Here is a 21,476-nt window from a genome sequence, read left to right as displayed (position 1 = left end):
TTCGTTTGTGCCCACTGTATATTTTAAAACCCTAATGATCCACTCGCCACAGCCTTCAGGCATGTCCACTGGCCACAGGCTTTGGCTGTGCCCACTGTGTACTTTAGAGCACTAACCAGTCACTAACCATGGCCTTCAGCCATGGGTAGGGGCCACTGCCTTTGACCCTGCCTACTGTACTTTCTAATATATTAATGGGCAACTAGCCATGGACTTTAGCCATGGCAAATAGTTACAGCCTTACCCACTATATATTTTAAAACACTAATGGGCCACTAGGCATGGTCTTTGGCCATGCCCACTATATACTTTACAACACTAACCGACCACTAGTTATGGCTTTTGGCGATGACCAATGACCACAGACTTTGTCAGGGCAAAGTTTGTGGCCTAAATTGTTATTAAGATAATCTACATTTTTATGAGCTAATTTATGAATGATGTCATGTCTGATGCTATTAGTGATGTAATCTGTCATATATGATGTAATTAGTGTTGTCACCAGTGATGGCATCAGAGATGCAATCAGTGATGTCATCTCATCATTGTGTTCATAGGGTGCGCACCAGTGGGTGCAAAGCTAAGGTGAATTTACGTGAATTGCAGGGGTTTTGGTGTGAAAAGTTCTCACCTTAACGTCTCTGCAACTAAAGTTTTTTCCTTGAATATAAATATATATACATACTTATAAATAAGTATATAGAAAAGGCATTTTGCCAATAAATAACACATTGCTGCATCATGGTTGTACTTCATAAAATGCACATGACAAATTAGAAACCTGTTGGGGAACTTTTTCTGCACAGACTCTGGTCCGTCTGGGAAATCTGGCAATCAAGCTTAAGGGGCAGGTGGGAGGGCGAGGGAGGCAAAAACTCAGCCATCTCCAGAACATTGTGGAGGCTATGCACTAATCCCTCCCCCATCTCACACCCTTTCCCACCCACACCCCTACCCCCTGCACATGGAAAGGTCTAGAAGAAAAAGGCTGAGAAGGGCCTGGCCATGCGTGGGGTGGGCGACATCCTTAAAGCTATCCGTCGCCCCCTCACGGCTGAGGGTGGCATTCTAGGGGCACGGCTGCAGTCTTCATCTGATGACTGACTGGGCCTAGCACCTCATGAGAAGGAGAATGGGCAGAATAACGCCCACTACAACGCAAGAGACTGTCTGTTCACTGGTGGTCGTCTGCTGTCTGTATCTGCTGTCTAGACATGCAGGTGACTGGCATATGCATCAGTGGCCCGCTTCTTAAGGGTCCACAAGCACCAGATGCGAGGCCCAAAGGGCTCATCACACCCTGCACCCACATTTCCCTGCATTCAAAACCCTAATCCTGAAAAGGGATTAGCAATCTGGCTGTGGGTGGAATCAGCTTCCAGATCAGCTCCTACGTTCATGACTGTCAGGCGTATATTAGACAAGTAGACATGAAGGGACTAGCTAAACACACGTGGGTGAGGGTCTGGGGCCAGACTCCCTACTCACAAAGAATCAAATGTCTATGCAGCGATGGGACTTGAGAAGGCCCCCACTGCAAAATGTATACATGTATTTTTCCTGTTTTGACCTTTTTAAGGTGTAATGAACTGTAAAATAAATAGATAAATAAGTAAATAAATGAAAGAGTGCCAACATTCCATCAAAACATGCCCATTTCTGTTTCTCCATACTTCCTGGGGAGGCAGGCACAAGAGAAGGAGTATGGGGACTTTCTTGCATGAATCTGTGAATCTGGAATGCCCCTTGAAATGGGACAGTCCCGCTTCTGATCTACCGCTTTCAGGCGTTCTGTTGTGCACCGATTCTGGGAAGGGAATCGGTGCACCGCAGAATGCACGTGTCTTCTCCATTTATATGCAGCATCCCCACCACACAAGTGGGGAAAACACCTTTGAGAATGGAGCCTTGTCCTTGCAGAATATCAGGCAATCAAAATGGCGCCTCCTAACCCCAGATATAGAAACCCACAATGCATCTGTTAATATAACCATTTCCTCAGATACCTTGTAAGGACAAAAAAAAAACAGATTCAAATCTGTTATCAATGTTCAATTTAGATAACCTTGGATAAGCAGGTACAGCAAGGTTCCCTACTGATGCCTGTGCTGTTGGTTCTTGCAAAACATCTCCTGGGAGTGGTGACAAGCAGCTGCCAGTATGAAATACAATACAAATAGCGTGACATTTCTTTCCCCGCTCTCACAGGTTGCTTCACGTCGCCTGCTGTCAGAGAAATAAACACAACAGGCCACTTCAGGGCGTCTCTTCAGAAGCACCTCAAGCAAAGGGTACAGACTCACAAACCTTGCCGTAGACTCATTGGATGAAGGCTTTAAACTGCCTACTGAGCTGTTCACTAACATTACTAATTCTATGCTCAAATGTACCGAACAACTACGCCACACGCACACACACGCAACACAAAAAGAAAAGAGGGAACTCCAGATACAACTATTTTTCTAACTTGAGTGCCAGGAACTGATTAGTGAACGCAGTCAGCCAAGTCACACTACGTTTTCTATATAGCAACATTTCAAAATGTGTGTTTGTTGAACAAGCGAATATTTCCATTTTATTCAGTTCAACATTGTGGCCACAAAATATATAAGGTGTCCAATTAATTTTCAAATGCAAACACATGACATGCTATCAATATTACTAAGTATTAGGAGCATAACACAAACAAATGACAAGCCAATCATTATCCCACATATACAAAGAACGGAATAAAAGACACGTACAAGACATGGAAGAATAACAAGCACGAAACATATGCCAAAGATGTGAGCACCATTATTGGCTTTAATCATTACGAATGGCAGAACATATGCTGTATCGTTTAATGTAATACACTAATATATCACTCATTCTTTTTCTGTGTATGGGTGATGCAGTCTTTTGTGTTACTGCATCACCCTTCCAAGGAGTGTGTGGTACTTACATTTTCTAAAGAATGCAAAGATTAAGATGCCATACATCAAAGACACCTGGAACATTACAAAGGACGCTCAGACATTGCTATCAACTCTTAGATACCCGGGTCTTCTGCGCAATAAAGCTCTGGATGAAAGGAGCAATAACAGAGCCAAGAATTGGACACAGCGATTGGAATCTAGAAAACACCCCAAAAAACAGAGCCATTGGTAGATACCATTGGACAGATATTAATAAAAGAAATAGTGCTCTTCAAACTATTTAATAGGATCCATAACGAGCAATATGTCACAAGAATATATCTCCAGCTGAAACACCAGTCAAATATGTTCATTAAAAAAAGAAAAGAGTACCTTTTGAAATCTTCCAGGTGGGACCCAGTGGGGTTAATGTCTTCCCGTTGACATTCTTTCAGTTGGCGTGGTTCAGAAACCCCTTAAGTCTGTAAAGTGCTTTTCACGGGTCATGCAATTGACGGGCTCCTAAGTGTGAAACATTGGGAACAATATTTGCTTCAAACCTAAGCATTGACTTACCGTATTCATCTAGGACTGAACCAAAGGTAGGTAAAGGTCCCCTGTCTCCGAACTCATCTCCTCGATCGACCAGAGCTTCCTTGACTGCGTCGTACCCCCAGAGCACCACCACCCGGCGCAGGCCAAGGTGCAAGGTGAACACTGGGCCATACTTCTCACTGAGCTGCAGTTACAACAAAAGGAACACAGACGTTCTGGTTTTGAGCCATTTGAAGAAAGATCAAAGTACACTACTAATATGTTATCAATTAGTACATTGATAAACATGTAATGAGCATTAATTAACTTGTATTGGCCAAATAACTCTTACTGTGGCATCAACAGACTGCCAAGGTACTTCCCTGTGATGCTGGATGGACCGGGCAATATAACCGAATATTCCTATCTGCTACAATACTATTTATAATGCGCCTTGAAACACCTGTGTATAGGCGCAGTATAAAAAACCAATAAATAAATAGAAAAATAAACTTGGGCCATGCGACTGGAATGAGCGTCATTACGTCTCGGGCTGTTGCCATAGAAATCATAATTTGTAAACTTGGGCATTTGTTTTTTTGCCCTCTTCAGTAGCTCATGAAACTCATGCTAGCTTCCAATATGAATTACCTTGTAACAGCTGATGCGGCCAAACTAATATTAGAAGCGTGGTGAAAACAGTAGAATTCGGATCATCCTACAGTTGGCCAGTTAATTGGAATTAGAAGAAAGAAAAGACTTATAACTCGTGAATATGTTTTCTTTCTTCTAATTTAGAATCCAAAGAGAACTCTTCACAATGTTCATAAAAGTCTATGGGCCTCATTACATGGACAGCGGTAACCATGGCGCTATTAGCGCCATGGTTGCCGCCGGTATTTTACTGAGTCCGCCATGGTGAATGGCGGAATTACCGCCCTATTCCAAGCTGTGTTGGGGCGGTAATTCCCCATTCACCATGGCCCTTCCCCATTCCCATTTTTGCCCCCATAGGGCTCAATGGGAATGGGGAAGGCGGTAATTACGGTACCGCAAATTGCAGTACCGTAATTACCTCCTAGGTCTCTTTGCGGGTCCCGTCCTTAACGGCTGGTAAAACCAGCCATTAAGGTAGGGTCACACAAAGGGACCTCGTAGTAAGGCGGTAAGGGTTTACCGGCACTGGTACCCTTACCGGTAAACCCTTACCGCCATCCGTGTAATGAGGCCCTATGTCACCCCATCTTTGAGTGACTCTCACTACAAAAATAAAGAGAGTGGGAAATGACCATATAGACGTGCAACTCATCTAGCATAATTTTTCTGCATGAAAATGCAGCATTTGCTTAATTGTCCTTTTAAATATGTACTGTAGTGCCCAAATGTGGGGTTATGAAAATGCATACACAAACTATGTCAGTCTTATATGCATCAACGGTAGGGGTGGGGTATGGTAATGGGGACATGTACTGGCATAAGAGGTCTGGCCTGTCTTAAGCCCTACCTTGGGTAACCCATAGGCACCAAGGCTCCTAACACCACGAGGAAAGAAGAGAGCAGTCGGGTTCTTAATAAAGCACATTGGAAGCTTTGGAATTACCACAATTGGTGGAAGGCAGAGGGTTATAAAAAAAGACATTTAGACAAGTATGCGCCCAGGTATAAAGTCAATGGGCCTCATTGCGAGGTTGGAGGTAGCTTTGTCCGTAAGAGCGGCAAGGCTACCTCCATACCGGCATGAAAGTACGGCACTCGCGAATGGGCAATTACAGGGGTATTCCGACCCTGCCGGACCCAGTAATTGCCCTTTCGTGGGTGTGGTGTCGGTAGATCCCCATTCCCAGTTCAGCCCCATAGGGCTCAATGGGAATGGGGATGCCTGTAGCACCGGCACTGTTCATAACGATGCCGGTGCTACAGGCATGCTGCGCTGGTGGGTGCCTTTTAGTCCGCCAGGGCAGACCTGGCGGAATGAAAGGCACCCGCGGCACAACTCAGTTTGCCGGTCCGATAACAACGGTACCGGCAAGCATACCAGTACCCTTGTTACCGGACCGGCAACCTCGTAATGAGGACCAATGAAAGCTTTTAGCAATGGCTCGGCTATGCTCACTAGCAGCAGGTGGTCCGGAAGACGGACATGCCAATAGCAGGGGATTTCCTGAGCCAAGCCCACAGTCTACATTTGGCCAGTAAAAAGAGGTGAATACATGGAATTACCCAATTTGTTTGTTTACTTTTGTTCGTTTGGTCTTTTTGACCTAATTATAGGTGACTTTTTAACCTTTTCCCCTTTTGAACTAATTAACTGAACATGAGGAGCGTTCTCCCCCTGTGTTTATTTTCGATGAAATGTGCACAAAGACACATAAAGAGCATTCAGTGTTTTCGGATTCGCGATAAACATTTTAACACAGAAACCCCTCCAAGTAATCTCAGTCCAGTCATCAAACGAACCCCCATGACAGAATCCTTTCAACCCTGCTTAGCATTTGATGATCCTTGGGGGGAGGGGGAGCTGCACAGGGGAGGAACTCTACTGGAATTGCATCAAACCTACCCATCTATCCTTGTTAGCCAGTTTCATACTATTTAAAGTAAAAGAATAGGTGTTCTGATTTGGCTGCGTTGGGACATGTCCTGGTAATCAAAACAACATAAATTAAATGAAAGGGGTAACTTTAAATTATTAGCCATTGTAGGAGGATTTCTGGCCAGCCCATTTGAAATGTAAATATATTCAATTATGCACAGTTTTAGCCAAAACAGGCTCCTCATAGAACAAAATGCAATGAAAGGTAAATAACAAGTTCTTAAAATGAGATCGATGTATTAACACCTCGGGCTACACACTCCCCGCCCTACCTGATGCTGAGTGATCTGTTCCCCACTGTTTCGACCCCTGGTGACTCCCTGGCTGCCAAAATACCCCGCTCCCCCCTATTGTAAGCTCTCTGATGCCTGTTTCTCTGCTTCCCTCACCATGTGCTTCCGCCTATGATTGTTGCGCGCCATGTCGCTTCCCAAACTTAGGTTGGCACTCAATAAATTCCCTATAAACAATAAAATAAGGATGTATACGATTTTGCCGTGGTACAATTGTTTGCAGTCGAATTGGCAGTGGTCAATTCGGCTGTGAATCCAATTGTGCCATGGCCAAATGCGGCCAAACTGAAACCCCCCACTCCCGCTGCATACACTCCCCCACCAACCCCCTACTTACATTTTTTCGGCGTCTGCTCATCTTCTGACCTTGCGGCGTCAGATCTGTCCGTCTTACGCTGGTCGGATACAACGCTGCAGGGTCCGCTTTTTTTTCCTATCCCAAACCTCCGGAAGCGGGGGACATCCCTGCTACCCCAAAGGCCATCACTACCAAACATAGGGTGCGGGGGGACACCCCTTCAACCCCCGCTCTCCATGTTTGGTAGTGATTACCCAAATTGATCGTTTACAAACGATTGAATGGTACTGGGCGAATTTGGCCAGATTTACCATATGGTCAATTGGAAACGATCAATTTGAGTACTACCGAAAATAATAATAATAATAATGTATTCAATTGGCTATTTTACATCCTTGTTACATTTGCATTGATGTAAAAGCATCAATGGTGGACATCACTTATCCTCCTCTTTAGAATGCACTGCTTGACCCCCAACAGCTCTATTAAGACACACCTGCTGCAATGCCTTCACCTTGTTGCAAGAGCTTATCCATGTAAAAACAAAGTAGAAGCCTGAACAAGTCAGCATTAACTGAGATGGGTGGGACGATCATACTCACTGCCTTGATTGATTTAACCATCTCACTCGCCTTTAGCTGGTGCAGGTTCCCTATGACTGGAAGGGGGGTCGGTCCAGGAGGCAGGTGGCTTTTCTCCCCATACCTTCTCCAGACAGACAGCAGAAGCAGGCAGAGGAAGCAGGCGAGAAGGTAGACAGAGGCTTCTCCTGCAAGGCCCATGGTTCCTGGAGGAGAAGTGAGTCTGTCTGCTCTGATTGGACCAACCTCTTTGCTGGGCTGGTGTGAGACCTATGCTTTAAGCCCTGTGTAGTTTGCCACACCTCACGTGGCCACTTACAAGACACCCACAGTTACTCACAGAACATTTCTCTGGATTGCTGCCAGCTGGCCGGGAGCCAGTCCTGGATTTTCTAGGAGGACTCCTCTGAACCTTGTTCAGTTCTAGACCTTGGCATCTAGCCGAATCCGAGATATTAAGAAAGAACAAGCTGTACATTATTGTTGCTGTCAGAATAATCCTTAAACCTTGATATACTTAACTAGCTGTGACAGGCGTATTATAGTCCAATTAAGAACTCTCTGTGCCTCCCTCTCCTCTTTCTCTCTATCCATCTCTTTCCCTTTGTTTCTTTCTCACCTCTCTGTCTCTCTCTGTCTCTCTCTCTCTCTATTTCTTACTCTTGCTCTCTCCTTCTCTCTCTCTCTTTGTCTCTTTCTCACCTCTCTGTCTTTCTCTTTTTCACTCTCTCTCTTTCTCTCTCTCTCTTTGTCTCTTTGTCATCTCTCTCTGTCATTCTCACTCTTTCTCTACTCTCTCTCTATATATCTTTTTCTTTGTTTGTTCTCACCTGTCTTTCGCTTTCTCTCTCTCTCTCTCTCTCTCTCTGTCTCTATCTCTTTCTTTCTCGTTTTTTTTCTCTCTCTCTTTCTCATTCTCTCTCTCTTTATCTCTCTCTCCTTCTTTATCTCTCTGTCTTTCTCTCACCCCTCTGTCTTTCTCTCTCTCTTTTTTACTCTTTCTCTATCACTTTCTCCCTCTCTTTATCGCTCTCCTTCTTATTCTATTTTTTTTGTCTCTTTCCCACCTCTTTCTTTTTCCCTCTTCTCTCTCTTTCTCACCTTTTCTCTCTCTGTATTTCTCTCTCCCTCTCTCTATCTCCATCCCTCTCTCTCCCTCTCCCTCTCGGTACCTCTTAGTCTCTTCCTCACCTCTCTTTCTTTCTCCCCTGCTCTCTTTCTCACTCTCTCTCTATCTTCCTCTCATTATCTCGTTGTCTATTTCTCACCTCTCTGTCTCTCTCTCTCGTTATCTCTATCCTTCTTTCTCTGTCTCTTTGTCTTTCTCTCACCCCACTGTCTTTCTCTCTTTCTCTTTCTTATGCTTTCTCTCTCTCTCTTGCTTTCTCTCTTCATCTCTCGTTCCTACTTTCTCTATCTCTTTGTCTCTTTCTCACCTCTCTGTCTTTCTTCCTCTGTCTCCTTCTCACTTTTTTTCTCTCTTTCTTTCTCTCGCTATCTCTCTCGCTATCTCTTTGTCTCTTTCTGACCTCTCTCCCACTCTTAGTCCTCTCTCTCTCTCTCTCTCTCTCTCTCTCTCTCTCCTTCTTTCTCACCTCTCTGTCTTTCTCTATCTTCATCACTCTTTTTCACTCTCTCGTTTGCTCTCTCTCTCTCACTCTCTCTCTCTCGTTCTCTCCCTCCTTCTTTCTCCACCTCGTTCTATGTGGATGAGTCTAGTGCAGTCTGACATCCATTTGAGACAGTCCCGCGACAAGTGGAAAAAACAGATTTCCCTGGCGGAGAGGTGTGGAGGGGCGGTATGTTTTTGCCTAAGCAGCAATAAAACCAAAACCTAGAATAACCATGCTAATTACATTCTGATGATGGATTATCAGGCTTGCAATTAGAACACATTGAGAATGTGAATTTCCCTGCACGGTCTTACAACTTTCTAAACCGACAATAAATATCTACAGTTGATATGGAAAGGTAAGTACAGGAGTAATAAAAAAAAATTAAAAAAGGACAAGTAAAAGGAGGGGGCAGGGATAGAGTCAAAGTAGGTGTAAACCCCATTATGTAAAATCTAAAAGTGTTTGCAAAAAGGAAAATTCAACATGTTGCTAATTGTTCAGGATTTTGTGAAATGTGCCATTCTTGTTTCTGACATGGAACAGTAGACAAATAGCACTAGTGCGGGTATTTGCCTGCTTTGCACAATGCCAACGAGCATTTTAGTGTTAAGGAGAATTCTCCAGAATGGCTGATTTCCCTTACCTACTGAGTCCCTCAGCAGCTTTGCTGGATTTCTAGGATTTTTTTCACCTGGTAAGAGTGTGAACCTTTTTTCCCACTCTTACATGTGTTTTGCTGTATGTGTTTAACGTTTTTGTGTGTTCATAGACTGTGGAGCCTCACCTACTCCACAGGCATTATCTTTTTACTGGGTGTTACACAGCACCTTCAGTGCAGTGACACCGATTTGTCTTTTAGACCTTCCCAACTCAGACTCCATTTTCTGGGACTGACTATTGTCTCCCAGAACATGTAAAGTTGCCAATAACTTTATTAATCTCTTCAAAATCCACAGACCCTGTAAAAACAATCTTACATGGCGTACTGGAAAGGGATAATATTTATCCCTTTTTGTCTGTTTCTCTTGGAGCAATGTTTTGCTCCCTTTTCATCAAGACTTGGCTGGTGGGTAGTGGTAACTACCCTATTTATCCTGTCGTGGTTATCTTAAATAACCTTGGTATTGTTTTAGGCTATCTTGGTAGCCTCAAACTTAAATCTGCTGGACCATATTTGTTTTAATTTGGTTCCGGCTGGGTTTATTCACCATTTCTTGTTGAAAATGTCTTTCTCTTGTTTTACTCTGCACGCACATCCAGGTTTGGTTCCTTTGTACGCCGTCCTTTCGTGGGCTTCTGCACAGAAGCCCCCCTTAGGTGCCTGAAAGTCTGGGTAGGCAGGATGTGAGGGAGGGGTTTTAGGACCCCTGCCATGGGCTCCCTTGGTAACCCAAGTCGCACTCCTATTTGATTGACTAGGTGACTGTCCTGCCAGGACAGCCACCCTGCTGTGTGATTGACAGCCAGGCTGTGTGAATGGGGGAACACTGCATAAAAAGCAGGTCCCTGAGGCTGAGTTGCCATTGGAACGACAGAACAGAAGAGGAGCTGATAGAAGAGGACCCCTACAACGACTGAACGGCCCGGTGAAGCCGTGCTGCAGGTCCGAATCTTCAGACTCCAACGACAGAGAAGATCTACCAGGAATCTGCTTCCCCTCAGCTGGTGGGACTGACCAGTGCGCCCAAACTGCAAGCCAGGACTCCCTCCTCTGGTCGAATTTGCTGAACCGAGCTACAGTGAACCGGATAGCCAGGATGGTCGGACCCTGCTTGGGTTTTAAGGAGCGCACCTTTTATTAGTTGCTTTGCTCTGCTGCTGTTTTCTTCCCTGGGCAGTGCAGGACCCTCCAGTCTTCCTACTTCATGTCAGTCCAACAGTCGCTTCAGGAACCGTGAGCCTGCAGGACCTGGCTGAAACGTCCGTCTCAGCTACATCCTTCTTCTCCATTTAAGATACTGTTAAAATCTGGTTGTCCGTTTCGTTCAGCTGCAATGAAAGTGTGTGAAACCTTTTGCCAATCTGAGGGATTGTCCTTCTTCATTCTTTAAACTAACATTTCTGCTGACCAACTTCATTTTGAACTCTTGGCAAAGACTTAACCACGAACTACCCTGAACTGTGTGATCTTGAGCAAAGACTTTGGTGCATTAACTTTGGGCCAGGTCCCTTTAATTTGATTTCCTCACTGTAGTCCCTTTTTCTAGATTGCCCTGCTTACTTGGTGCTGCTCAATTCTTGTCTAACTTTGTCTTTCATTCCCTTATTATTGGAGTGCCATTTTGCTCACACTTCATTTTGAGCCTAACTTGTCCAGAATCTATTGGGTGTGGTGTGGTGTATTAAGAGTGTGGTTTTTCAACTGCTTTACTTTAGTGAAATGGTTTACAACTGATAAGCCTTGGATGGTTTCACAGTGACATTTTCTCCGGCAGTGAAAGGCCTCTTTGGCAGACCATCGCCTGGTTTGATAACCGCAATTAAAACCGGAGTGGGTTTCAGTGAACCAACAACGTGGAGGCAGTCTTACGAAATGCTGGTCACCTTGACCTCAAAATCGGATCATGGGGTACAGAAGACAAAAGGGCGACTGAACCATCTGGCCATTTTGAACTGCTATTGGAACCCCCAGAGAACGTCTATAAAATCTTTCTGCTCCTCCGTTGGAACCACGATTGATCAGCTCTACGCAGAATTTGAGAAAATCGAGATCATCATCTGTGGCGATTTTAACGCCAAATATATGTCCACCTCGAATGATCAACAATACTCCGCCCTGAAGCGGGGTGGCCATGTCCTCACAATCAAAAGAGGAAAGCCTTGAAGGAAGTCCTCAGTTTAAGAAACCTTCAAAACGCCACCGCTCTGTTCCCAAAACAATTAAACATCCCCACGTGGGAGCGAAACGGCTCAAAAGCAACGCTAGATTATATCTTTATAACAAACGGTCTCATACACGACCTCTCCTGCTTCAAGGTGATTAAAACGGAGAACAGCGACCATAATTTACTGTCCTGCACATGGTTAACCACTAACCAGAAAGCAAGCGTTTACGATTGGACAATTGAAACCAATTTACAACAGACCCGCCTACGTCTGAACGAACAAAACATCAAGAAAATCAGGCAGGCATGGGCAATAAAGCCATTCAGGAGGGAAATGAAGAATCGATCGAAAGACCAAACTATCTACCATTACTTCTAGAATTCCGGGTGAAAGGACAAAAGAAAACGAGACATTGTCCTCCTAACCACCATAGTTACGATAAGACCCTGGTAGAAAAAAGGAAACTGGGCCGTAAACTGTTAAGAAGAGCTAAGAAGTCCAATGTAGAGGACGATTGGAAGGCTTGGCGCCAAGAAGTGAAAATCTATAAAAATTGGCGGAAACAGCACAAAATCATCCAATATCAAAATGACGCTGAGACGATGATGCGTAAACTCCAATCAAAAAAATCAAATGAATTTTGGACCTTTATAAAAGAGTCAAACAACACACAGACCTTCCAACTTTCCAACGCAGTGGCTGAAGAATCCTGGCGCAAATACTTCATGGCTGAATTTGACGGCCGATTGACAGAATCAGTATTTGAAAGTCAGGGCCCTGAATCACCATGGGCTGACTTAACGAACAAGGATGACATCGAACTAGCCATACGAAAACTGAAGACCTCGAGAGCCCTGGGTCCGGATGGACTTACCAACATGGACCTAAAAATGTCACCCAATGAATGGGCGGAAATGATCAGCAAGCTCTTCGCTGAATGCGGCAAAACAAAGAAGGTGCCCGAATCATGGCAGAAGGCTGTAATAGTCCCCATTTATAAAAAAGTACCGAGAAACGATCAAGCGAGCTATAGGCCAATTGCCCTTCTAGACATAATAGGCAAAATATACGCCACAGGTCTCCTAAAACATCTACAAGCATGGAGTAAAAACAGCCCGTCCATCGACATATTGCAAACGGGATTCCAGAAAAATGGATCCACCTCGATCAACCTAATGATACTCAACATTCTGAAAGCGAAAGTTAAAGAAGGTGCCCCTAAGGTCCACCTGGCCTTTGTGGACCTGTCAAAGGCCTTTGACAGAATTGATCGTCCTAGTCTTTGGTCGAAACTTCAAGGGTGGAATTGCCCAGCCACGATCCTGGAGCCCATAAAAGCCCTCCACTCGCATACTAAAATCAGAATCAAACTTAACCATCAGGGATCCTTGTCGGACGAAATTAAAGTTAATCGAGGTGTGAAACAAGGGTTCCCACTGGCACCAGCGCTGTTTACCGCATTCCTAGGCGACTATCAAACATCTGAAAGCAGTATTCGATCGTTCCCACCAAAAATCGGGAAATGTGAGATTCCTCGTCTGTTGTACGCTGACGACGTCATATTAATTGACCAAACTAAAGTGGGTTTACAAAGAAAACTAAGAAACCTGGAGAGCTACACTGCCGATAATTATCTGGAGATCAATAAATCAAAGACCAAAATCTTAGTGATAGAAAAAGCTCAAACCAAAACAGTGAAAAAGCCTAGCGTTTTCCTGGATAACACCAAAATAGAAGTTGTGACAAACTTCAAATATCTAGGGATACAATTAGACAGTTCCAGGACAGAAAGGACCCTCCAAAAACAAATATGGGAAAAAACGAAATGCCTGACCTCCCAAATGAGAGCAGTGGACCGAAAGTTCGGCAAATTTTCTATAATACCGGCTCTATCCTTCTACAAAGCTAAAGTGGCCCGGCCTTGACCTATGGCATAGAGGCTTCGCTGTACTTCCCACGCAGCCTTTGGTCTAAAGTCGAAGGGTACGTGTGGAAAACAGTTTTGTGTTTACCTAAATCATCGCCCATCCCGGCCATCAGAAGAGAACTTGGTCTCGTGTCTTTAGCATCAATGATAGACCAAAGCGCGATGCGCTTATACAGAAGAATAATCATGTTGGACACTTTACCCATTTTTAACATCTTACGGGAGGAAATCGAAACAGGAAATTGCGAGGCCTTGGCTAAATGGACCAAGTTTCGAAAAGATGATCTGGCAAAAATAGAATGCTCGGAAAAAGATCTGAAAGAAAATCCAGACCGCATCAAAAGGAAAATGGTAGAAATGGACTGGATCTGCAGTATGGAGAAAGCTACTAGCTACAAGCTTTTAAATCACCTACCTCTGTCATTTAACAAAGAGAAACAACCCTTAAAATACTGTGTTAAGTTTCCAGATAAGAAATTAAGAATTTCAATCATGAGAGCAAGACTAAACCTGATGCCAACTGGGGAAATTCTAACAATCAGAGGAGACTTATCCGATAAAAGGTGTCGCCTATGTAAAAAAGACTCATCCATCGAAACGCTGAAGCATTTGGTGATTGAATGTGAAATCACAAACAAAAACAGAACTACTTATCTCACCCCACTGGGGGAAAATCTGTCGATTTACGAACCAGACGAACTATGGAAGAGACTGATCTATGGCGAAAATACGAGATGGACGCAAGCCCTGGTAAAACTTATCAAACTTGCATTCGATCTGATAGACTGTAGCAGATCAGAGGCTAAACCCGTAACGGGACTGGAAGCGGTCTAACGCGAGAGGAAAGTAAAAGGCTCTCAAGGTTTTTTGACCCGGTGTGCTAGGCAGGGGGGGGACTCTGAACTTTTAGCCCCAAATCTCTACTGTCGGTCTACAACATGTTGAAAAAAAAAAATCATGTGTTGCTCTAACGGCAGCACTCTGAAGACGATCAAAACATTTTCTTTTTTTGACAAAACTTAGTTTACTGAGTAAAGTTCAATAAAAAAAAAAAAAAAAAAAAATGTATATTCTTTTACTCAGAAACCTTGAGTCAGTGTTTGTTTGAATCATAGTAATTGCTGTCCTTTGTGTAACTATTGATAATGCTCACTTGTTCTTGAGATAAGTCTGGCTGCTCAGCAATCGCTACCACTTTTACTGTGTAGTACGGGCTTGTACCAAAAGTGAATTTGTGCTGCCACTTGTAGTCTTCATTGTGTGTGGTGTTCCCAAAGGGTACTGCATATAATTCACCTAACATGCAGGACCATAACAATGACCACACATCTTAACATTTGACCAATGGGTCTGCAAATCACTAAGTACTTAAGGCACACTGGTCTTGGTGCTCATTTTAGTTTTTCACAACAACTTCCCTAACATCAAAAAGTTTGTAGCACTTATGCATAGGTTGAGGGAGTATAAGGTGTAATTGTAGGTGTAATTGCATACTTCTTTATGCATTCAGATGTTTCTGTATGCACAGGATATTTGCCGCCATGCGATCACCTCAGAATCCTATAGGTCACATTTGAAATTCTAGCGGCACTGCTTGAGAGTAGATAACATTAGAAAGGTTTAATATAGGATACCATAGCTAGTGTGCCTCAGTTACAAGCATGTTTGAAGCTGCTTCTCAGCAAAATGACAGCTTGACCCATTTTGTTCCAAAATGTCTTCAGACATGTCAGTGGTGGGCTTTGTCCGTTAGTCTAGGGTCCAAGGCGTTCCATGGTTTTAGCCATAAACTCACCGGGACCTGCTTCCATGTCCTTGCCATTTCAGCACTCTTTGGAGAATCAGCCTAGTAGGGTAGCAGTGAATGCAGCAACCTGGCTGGGATGTAGTATTCAAACAATTTCTGTACTTACCTGAATCCTATGCACTAGTAGGCCTGGTATTTAGTTCAGAGTATCTTGAGTGTACCTAGAGCATAGACCTGCATTCTGCGGCTCTCCAGATGTTCTGGACTACGACTCCCAGGATACAGTCCCATTGTCAATACTAGCTGGGGCTAATGGGAGTTGTAGTCGGAAGCTTTCAGGTAGACAGAGATTTCCGACGTTGGACCCAGAGCCAATGGAATGCTTTCAAGTCAGGTCATTTGTTGTCCTATTTTCTTAGGTTCAAGAATATTCTAGCTGCTTGGCCCCAGACTCTGCAGTTTGTTGATACACATTTTGGGGAGCTCGGTGTAAACTTCATTGAAGTCGCCCTGGGTGGTCTTCACAGGAACAGCTGCACATCACATACAATACAATACAATACTTTCCTCCTGATGGACGAAGAGGAGTTTGTGAGGAATGGCTGACTAGAAGTTGGCATCCTACTACCCAGCTTTGGTCTGTTCTGCAAAGGTGAGGTCCAGGGGTGTTGCTAGATCTGGCAAAGATCTGGAGCTATGGTAAGGTTGGGACTGTTGGCACTCGGGGCTAGCTAACCATTTGGTTGTAGCCCATGAGCTTCTATCTTTGGCTACAACCAAAAGACCCAGAGTTATAGCCCTCTCATCCCCCACCTCCTAGCAACGCCTCTGGTGAGGTCAATGGTAAACGGAAAACCAGTATTTCTGACTTTCCATGATGTGGGCAGGGGTATTCCGAGGCCAGTGGATTAATGTGTTTCTAGACACATGCATGCATCTTTTTAGAGTGATGGCAGCATGCCGTTAGTGTCACTCGACAACTGTGCATCTAGGTAGTACAGAGTGTGTGACTGTTATGCATTGACTCTTTGCACCATGCACATTAACTAAACACGGTGCACTGCTAAAGCCATGCTTTTCTCCTCCTTTCATCGGCCAGACCAGTGGTTTCCCAAATGTGCCCCAGTACACTTTCTGGATTATCCATGTCTTTTGCCTCTGTGTCCTTTTATACTGTCACCTTTTCCTTAACTATTATGAGTGTTAATCTGTTCTCCCCCACCTTTTCCCTCCATTTCCTATGCTTCAACTACGGCACATTTTCCCTCTCTTTGCATCCTCCCCATTCTCATTTATGGTGTCTAATTTCACCACCCTGTGTCACTGTACCTCCCCACCCCCTTCACGTTTCACTACTACTGTAGCGCAGGTCTCCACATCCTGCCTCGCTTACTTAGCTGGGTACTACACAAATTCTAGTTTCCTCCCTTCATCCAGGGTCTGTGTCTCAGTGGACTAATGCATCCACTACAGGGACCTATGTTTGACCTCATGGTCACAGGTTCAAATCCGAGAGGTCCACCCAGCCCTTTATCCTTCCGAGGTCAATAAAATGAATACCAATAAATTGGGTAACAAAAAACATCTGTTATTAGCACCAGGATGCCCCTTCAGGGGTGAAGATGCGCTTTACAAATACACCTTTTATGTTCATCACCCTCTTGCTCAGATAGGCTTCCTCTTCTGATTGGTTCATACCATAATGGGTGATACAGACTTTCGGTCCCATCTTATTGGAAGATGTTCACCCTCCCACTAGATCCATGCAATTCACACCTATATATTCACTCTTTGAAGAAATTCGAAGCACAATAGCCAACACAGTGACTTTTATCTTTAATTTACTAAGGGAAATCCTATGTTTTTTCTTTCCCCATAAAAATGTACTTATATATGAATCAACATCTTAAAAGAATTTACTGGGAATGGGGATTGGAAGCATGAATACAAAATACAGAATAATTGAAGAGATCATAATTTTGATGGATTGGAGGAACCTCCACCAGGATAAGAATAATGGAGTCCACGGCTCTAGAAAATGTTAAATTTTGGTTAAGATACTATAGGTGTTTTCTTTAATGATATCTTTGATTGATGTAAACATTTCCAGTCCTAAGAATATGATTTTCTTAGGACACCATCTCATGCCATATGTTTGAACCAGATGTTTGTTATAGTACATATTTAGGGGAACAATTTCAGATTTGCCCATATCTAATTTTTATCCTGAGTCTAAAGCACAACGTGATTCAATACTGAGTACATTCTGCAAACTTGTTTCAGATTCTTAAGCAATAGAAGAATGTCATCTGCATAAGCTACCAATTTAACATTTAGATCAACAAAGGTTATTCCTTGAATGCATGGATGTATTCTAATAGTTTCTAAAAAGAGTTTAAGGGGAAAGATAAATAACAGAGGGGGAAGAGGACATCCTTGTCCTGTACATCTGCCTGAAGGAAAGAAGGGAGACATCAGACCGTTTATAAAAATCGAGGTTTGGGGGTTAGAGTAAAGAACTTTAATCATGGAAATAAAAGTTTCATGCAACCCACGCCAGTGCAGAGCCTCAAACAAGCAATCCCAACTCTACTCTATTGAAATCCTTTTACGCATATAAGGCGACAGCTTCATAAGGGTCAGTTGAAAGGGCCGTGACATTCAAAGAATTCAAAAAGATTCTAATATTAGATGCTGGGACTCTTTCTTTAACACAATCAACCTGGTCTTGTTTAATTCGTTTCAGCAAAAGGAGAGGTGCCTATTTGCTAAGATTTTTCCAAAAATGTTACAGTCAGTATTAATTAGGGAAATTGGTCTATAGCTTTGTGGTAATTCCGGATCTTTATTAGTTTTCGGGAATGCTAGAAGCATAGCTTCAGTAAATGTGCCTGCAGATTTAGAATTAGAGACAAAATGAGAGAAAACTTCTAATAGTTTGGGGGCAATTATTGATTTGAAGTGTGAATAAAAATCTATTGAGTATCCATCAGGTCCTGGCGCTTTGCCTTTTTTAAGCCCATGTATAGCTTTAATAATTTCATTTTGCGTTATGGATGAATTGAGTGAGTCAGTTTGAGCATGTGATGTTTTGAAGGAAGGCGCAATGTTTGGATTGTTGGGTATAGATTCAGAGGAGTATAGTTGGTGAAAAAATTAAAGATTTCTTTGTCAATACATTTTCTGGTGCCATTAGATTCCTTTATTGCTGTAATTCTGTGTCTTCCTTTTTTGATTTCGAGATAGGAATCTAAGGATTTGCTTATCTTATTAAAAAATGTGTACTAATTTTGAGCAGGTTAGCCCAAGTGTAGTCAGATGTATGTTTATTGTATTTAATTGTTACCAGTAATATGTTAGATTGGATTTCCCGAGAAGGGTTAGAGATATATTGTTTCTGAAGAATTTTTAATTTTCTTAGAATTTCTTCAGATTCATGGTTCATATCTTTCTATTTTTGTCAACAAAAGACATTTTTTCTCCGCTAACCAATGCTTTATATTAGTGCCAATTATTAGGGATAGATGTGTCTTCTCCTTTGTTGATCTCAAAATAATTTTTGTGGATTTTTGTTAGAAATAAGGTACATTTTTAATCTTTTAGTAAGGCCGAATTAAACCTCCATCTATTTGACTTGGAAACAGGATTGATATCTCTCAATTTAATTTGAACCGGGCGTGACCTGACAGGGATATACAGTCAATATCAGACTTTGTTAGGTAAGCAGGCATAGATTTAGCCAATAATATATAATCTGTTCTGGAAAAATAAGCATGGTGACAGGAATGAACTGTATAGTCCATGTCTGACGGATGATGTAATTGCCAGGAATCAGTAAGACCCATTTCAGAGATAAAGTTCAGAAATGTATTATGATATTTTGAGTTTTTAAAAGGAACCTTGGACTTTCCGTCAAGAAATAGATACACTATTTCATTGCAATCTCCACATACAATCAGATTTTGTATATTTGAGCGGAGCAGATGTTCCTTTAGTTGCTTCCAGAAGGCAGCCTCTGGTGTGTTTGGGCCATATACATTTGGAACTGAGTAATATGTGGAGTTAAAGAAGATATTCAACCAAACCCATCTGCCTGAGTCATCAATTCTGAACTTATGATCTTACAATAAAACTTTGCATTCATCAAGATAATAATGCAAACCCAGTGCTGCTAGCAAACACTTTGCCTATCCATAGCTTCTTGAGTTTAGCCGCTTCTGTCCATGAAAGGTGGCTTTCTTGAATACATGAAATGGAAGGTTTGGTTCTATTTAGATAAGTGAGTGCCTTTAGATTTTCGATGGGATTGTGAAGAGCTTTGATGTTCCAAGATGACATGTTTATAGACATATGAATGCGAAGGTGTACAACATAAACCTGAAATAAAATGTGAGTTGAATCATTGGAGAGTATGAATATGTACATTTCCAAGCAGTTGTGGTATCAATTTTAGTTGTTATGTAAGGTACATTACCTTTGGAGAAAAATCAAGAGGAGAAGCAGATACACAAGGGCAAATGGGTGACAAACAACAACATTAAGCAAACTGAACATTGACTATGTCACTTAATATATCAAAACAATATGGCTAGCAGGAAACAGCCAAAACATTTCATGTTGAAAAGAGAAAAAGTGATGACAGCGGGGGGCCCAAATGGGATTAGGCCAAACAGGGCTCTAGTCTCCCACAAATCGTTATTTGGGGAGTCAAAAAGAATGATTAAAAAACCTTATGGCATATTTTCCAAGATTCCAACTTTGTTGGTGATATCTTCTACATCACTCAGTCTATGCTCTACTTCAGATATCTTAGAATCAAAAGCAGACCATTTGTCATCCAAAAGTTGCAGCTTATTGTTAGTTGCTTTCATTAATGGTGTTAAGGATCTGATTTCAGTTAATATGGCAAGCATGGCAGGTTCCATAGCTACTTCAGGTGTCAGTGAATCACTTTTTTGCCTCTTTAAGCTGGTGGAGTCTTTACCAAGGTTATTCTTGGCTGCGGCAATATTCTATTGTGGAGCGGTCTTGAGGATACTGAACTGTCAGGTATTATATTGGCTTGAGAAAGCAACTATTAATATTGCATCTACCGAAAAATTCAGACTTTAAAATTCAACAATTATATACTTAGGAAGGAAAGACAATTGTCATGCAGTTTGGTAGAATTATCTCTTGGAAAGTCTTTACAGTTATGTCTGAATATCTGATGATAATTATAAAAAACAGTTTCAGCCCTTCGAAAAGCATAAGAATTAGATTCACCAGGTCCTGACATTACATTGTAGTATTATGTGTAAATACCTGGAACACTTATGTATGTTTGTTCACTCATGCTCTGTTTAATCAGCGCATTGTCTTTAAAAGAGCTGTGTTGTGTGGAAAAGAGCTTCCATAAGCTTAATGACACTCATGTCGCACGTCAGCCAAGGCAGCTGACAGGAAATTCTGCGCTTTTACTGAGATATGCTGTCTCACAAGCTGTACCTTCTTGCTTCTCCCGCACTCCAGACCACCGGACCACCAGCTCTTTCAAGCACCGCGACACACTCCACGGTCCTTCAGAGGTGCTCCACGGTAATTGCAGGTCTGTCAGGTAAATATTTTAATATGAAAATGAAGTTTGATAAGTAAGGAGTGGAGAGCCGAGAACTATCCCACCATCTCGCACGGCACCAAGCAACACACCCCGCCTCGCTATATTTTTGTCAATTTAACTTTCATCTTGCACACCCTAGCTTCTAAATACCTAATAGGTAATGTGACTTCATTTCAGAACACGTATGTTCAATTTATCTTCTTCGAGCTTGGTAGGGGTACACCATTCAATATGCTCCTCTGTGATTTGGTGGCAGATGGTGGGGTTTCATCTAGTGTACTAGAATTTACCCTCCCCCGCCAATTGATGTTGCATTTTATTATAACATCCTGCCCAGTCATGTCAAATACATTTTACTTAACTGTCTTTTGGATATAATGTATCCACCTAAAAGTTCTTCAATCACTCATAATTACCTATGGACGATGCATGATTATTTATCCTCAGTGGGATCTACTAGATCTCTTATAAGTAAGAATTGTGCACTTAATACATCCTCAGGTACTACAGAGTATTACATTATTATATTGTAGTGGACTATCCTCCCTCTCATTTGCTATGAATA

At 42.6% G+C, this 21,476-nt stretch overlaps 1 protein-coding gene across 1 annotated transcript in view; it reads right to left on the bottom strand.

The window, feature by feature from the left end:
* Positions 1 to 7,437, bottom strand: part of LOC138520914 (cytochrome P450 2G1-like) — a 79,612-nt gene extending 72,175 nt beyond the window's left edge. The window contains exons 1-2 of the mRNA XM_069633341.1: positions 7,218 to 7,437; positions 3,474 to 3,636 (exon numbers count right to left, since the gene is read on the bottom strand). Coding sequence (XP_069489442.1) covers positions 3,474 to 3,636; positions 7,218 to 7,397 — 343 coding nt within the window. The 5' untranslated portion in view covers positions 7,398 to 7,437. The remainder of the gene's footprint in view (positions 1 to 3,473; positions 3,637 to 7,217) is intronic.
* Between the last annotated feature and the right edge of the window lie 14,039 nt (positions 7,438 to 21,476).

This window comes from Ambystoma mexicanum, chromosome 13 (assembly GCF_040938575.1).
Source record: "Ambystoma mexicanum isolate Mex_15411 chromosome 13, UKY_AmexF1_1, whole genome shotgun sequence".
Taxonomy (NCBI): domain Eukaryota; kingdom Metazoa; phylum Chordata; class Amphibia; order Caudata; family Ambystomatidae; genus Ambystoma; species Ambystoma mexicanum.
The sequence above is the reverse complement of the archived record's forward strand: the minus strand, read 5'-3'. Positions and strand labels throughout refer to the sequence as shown.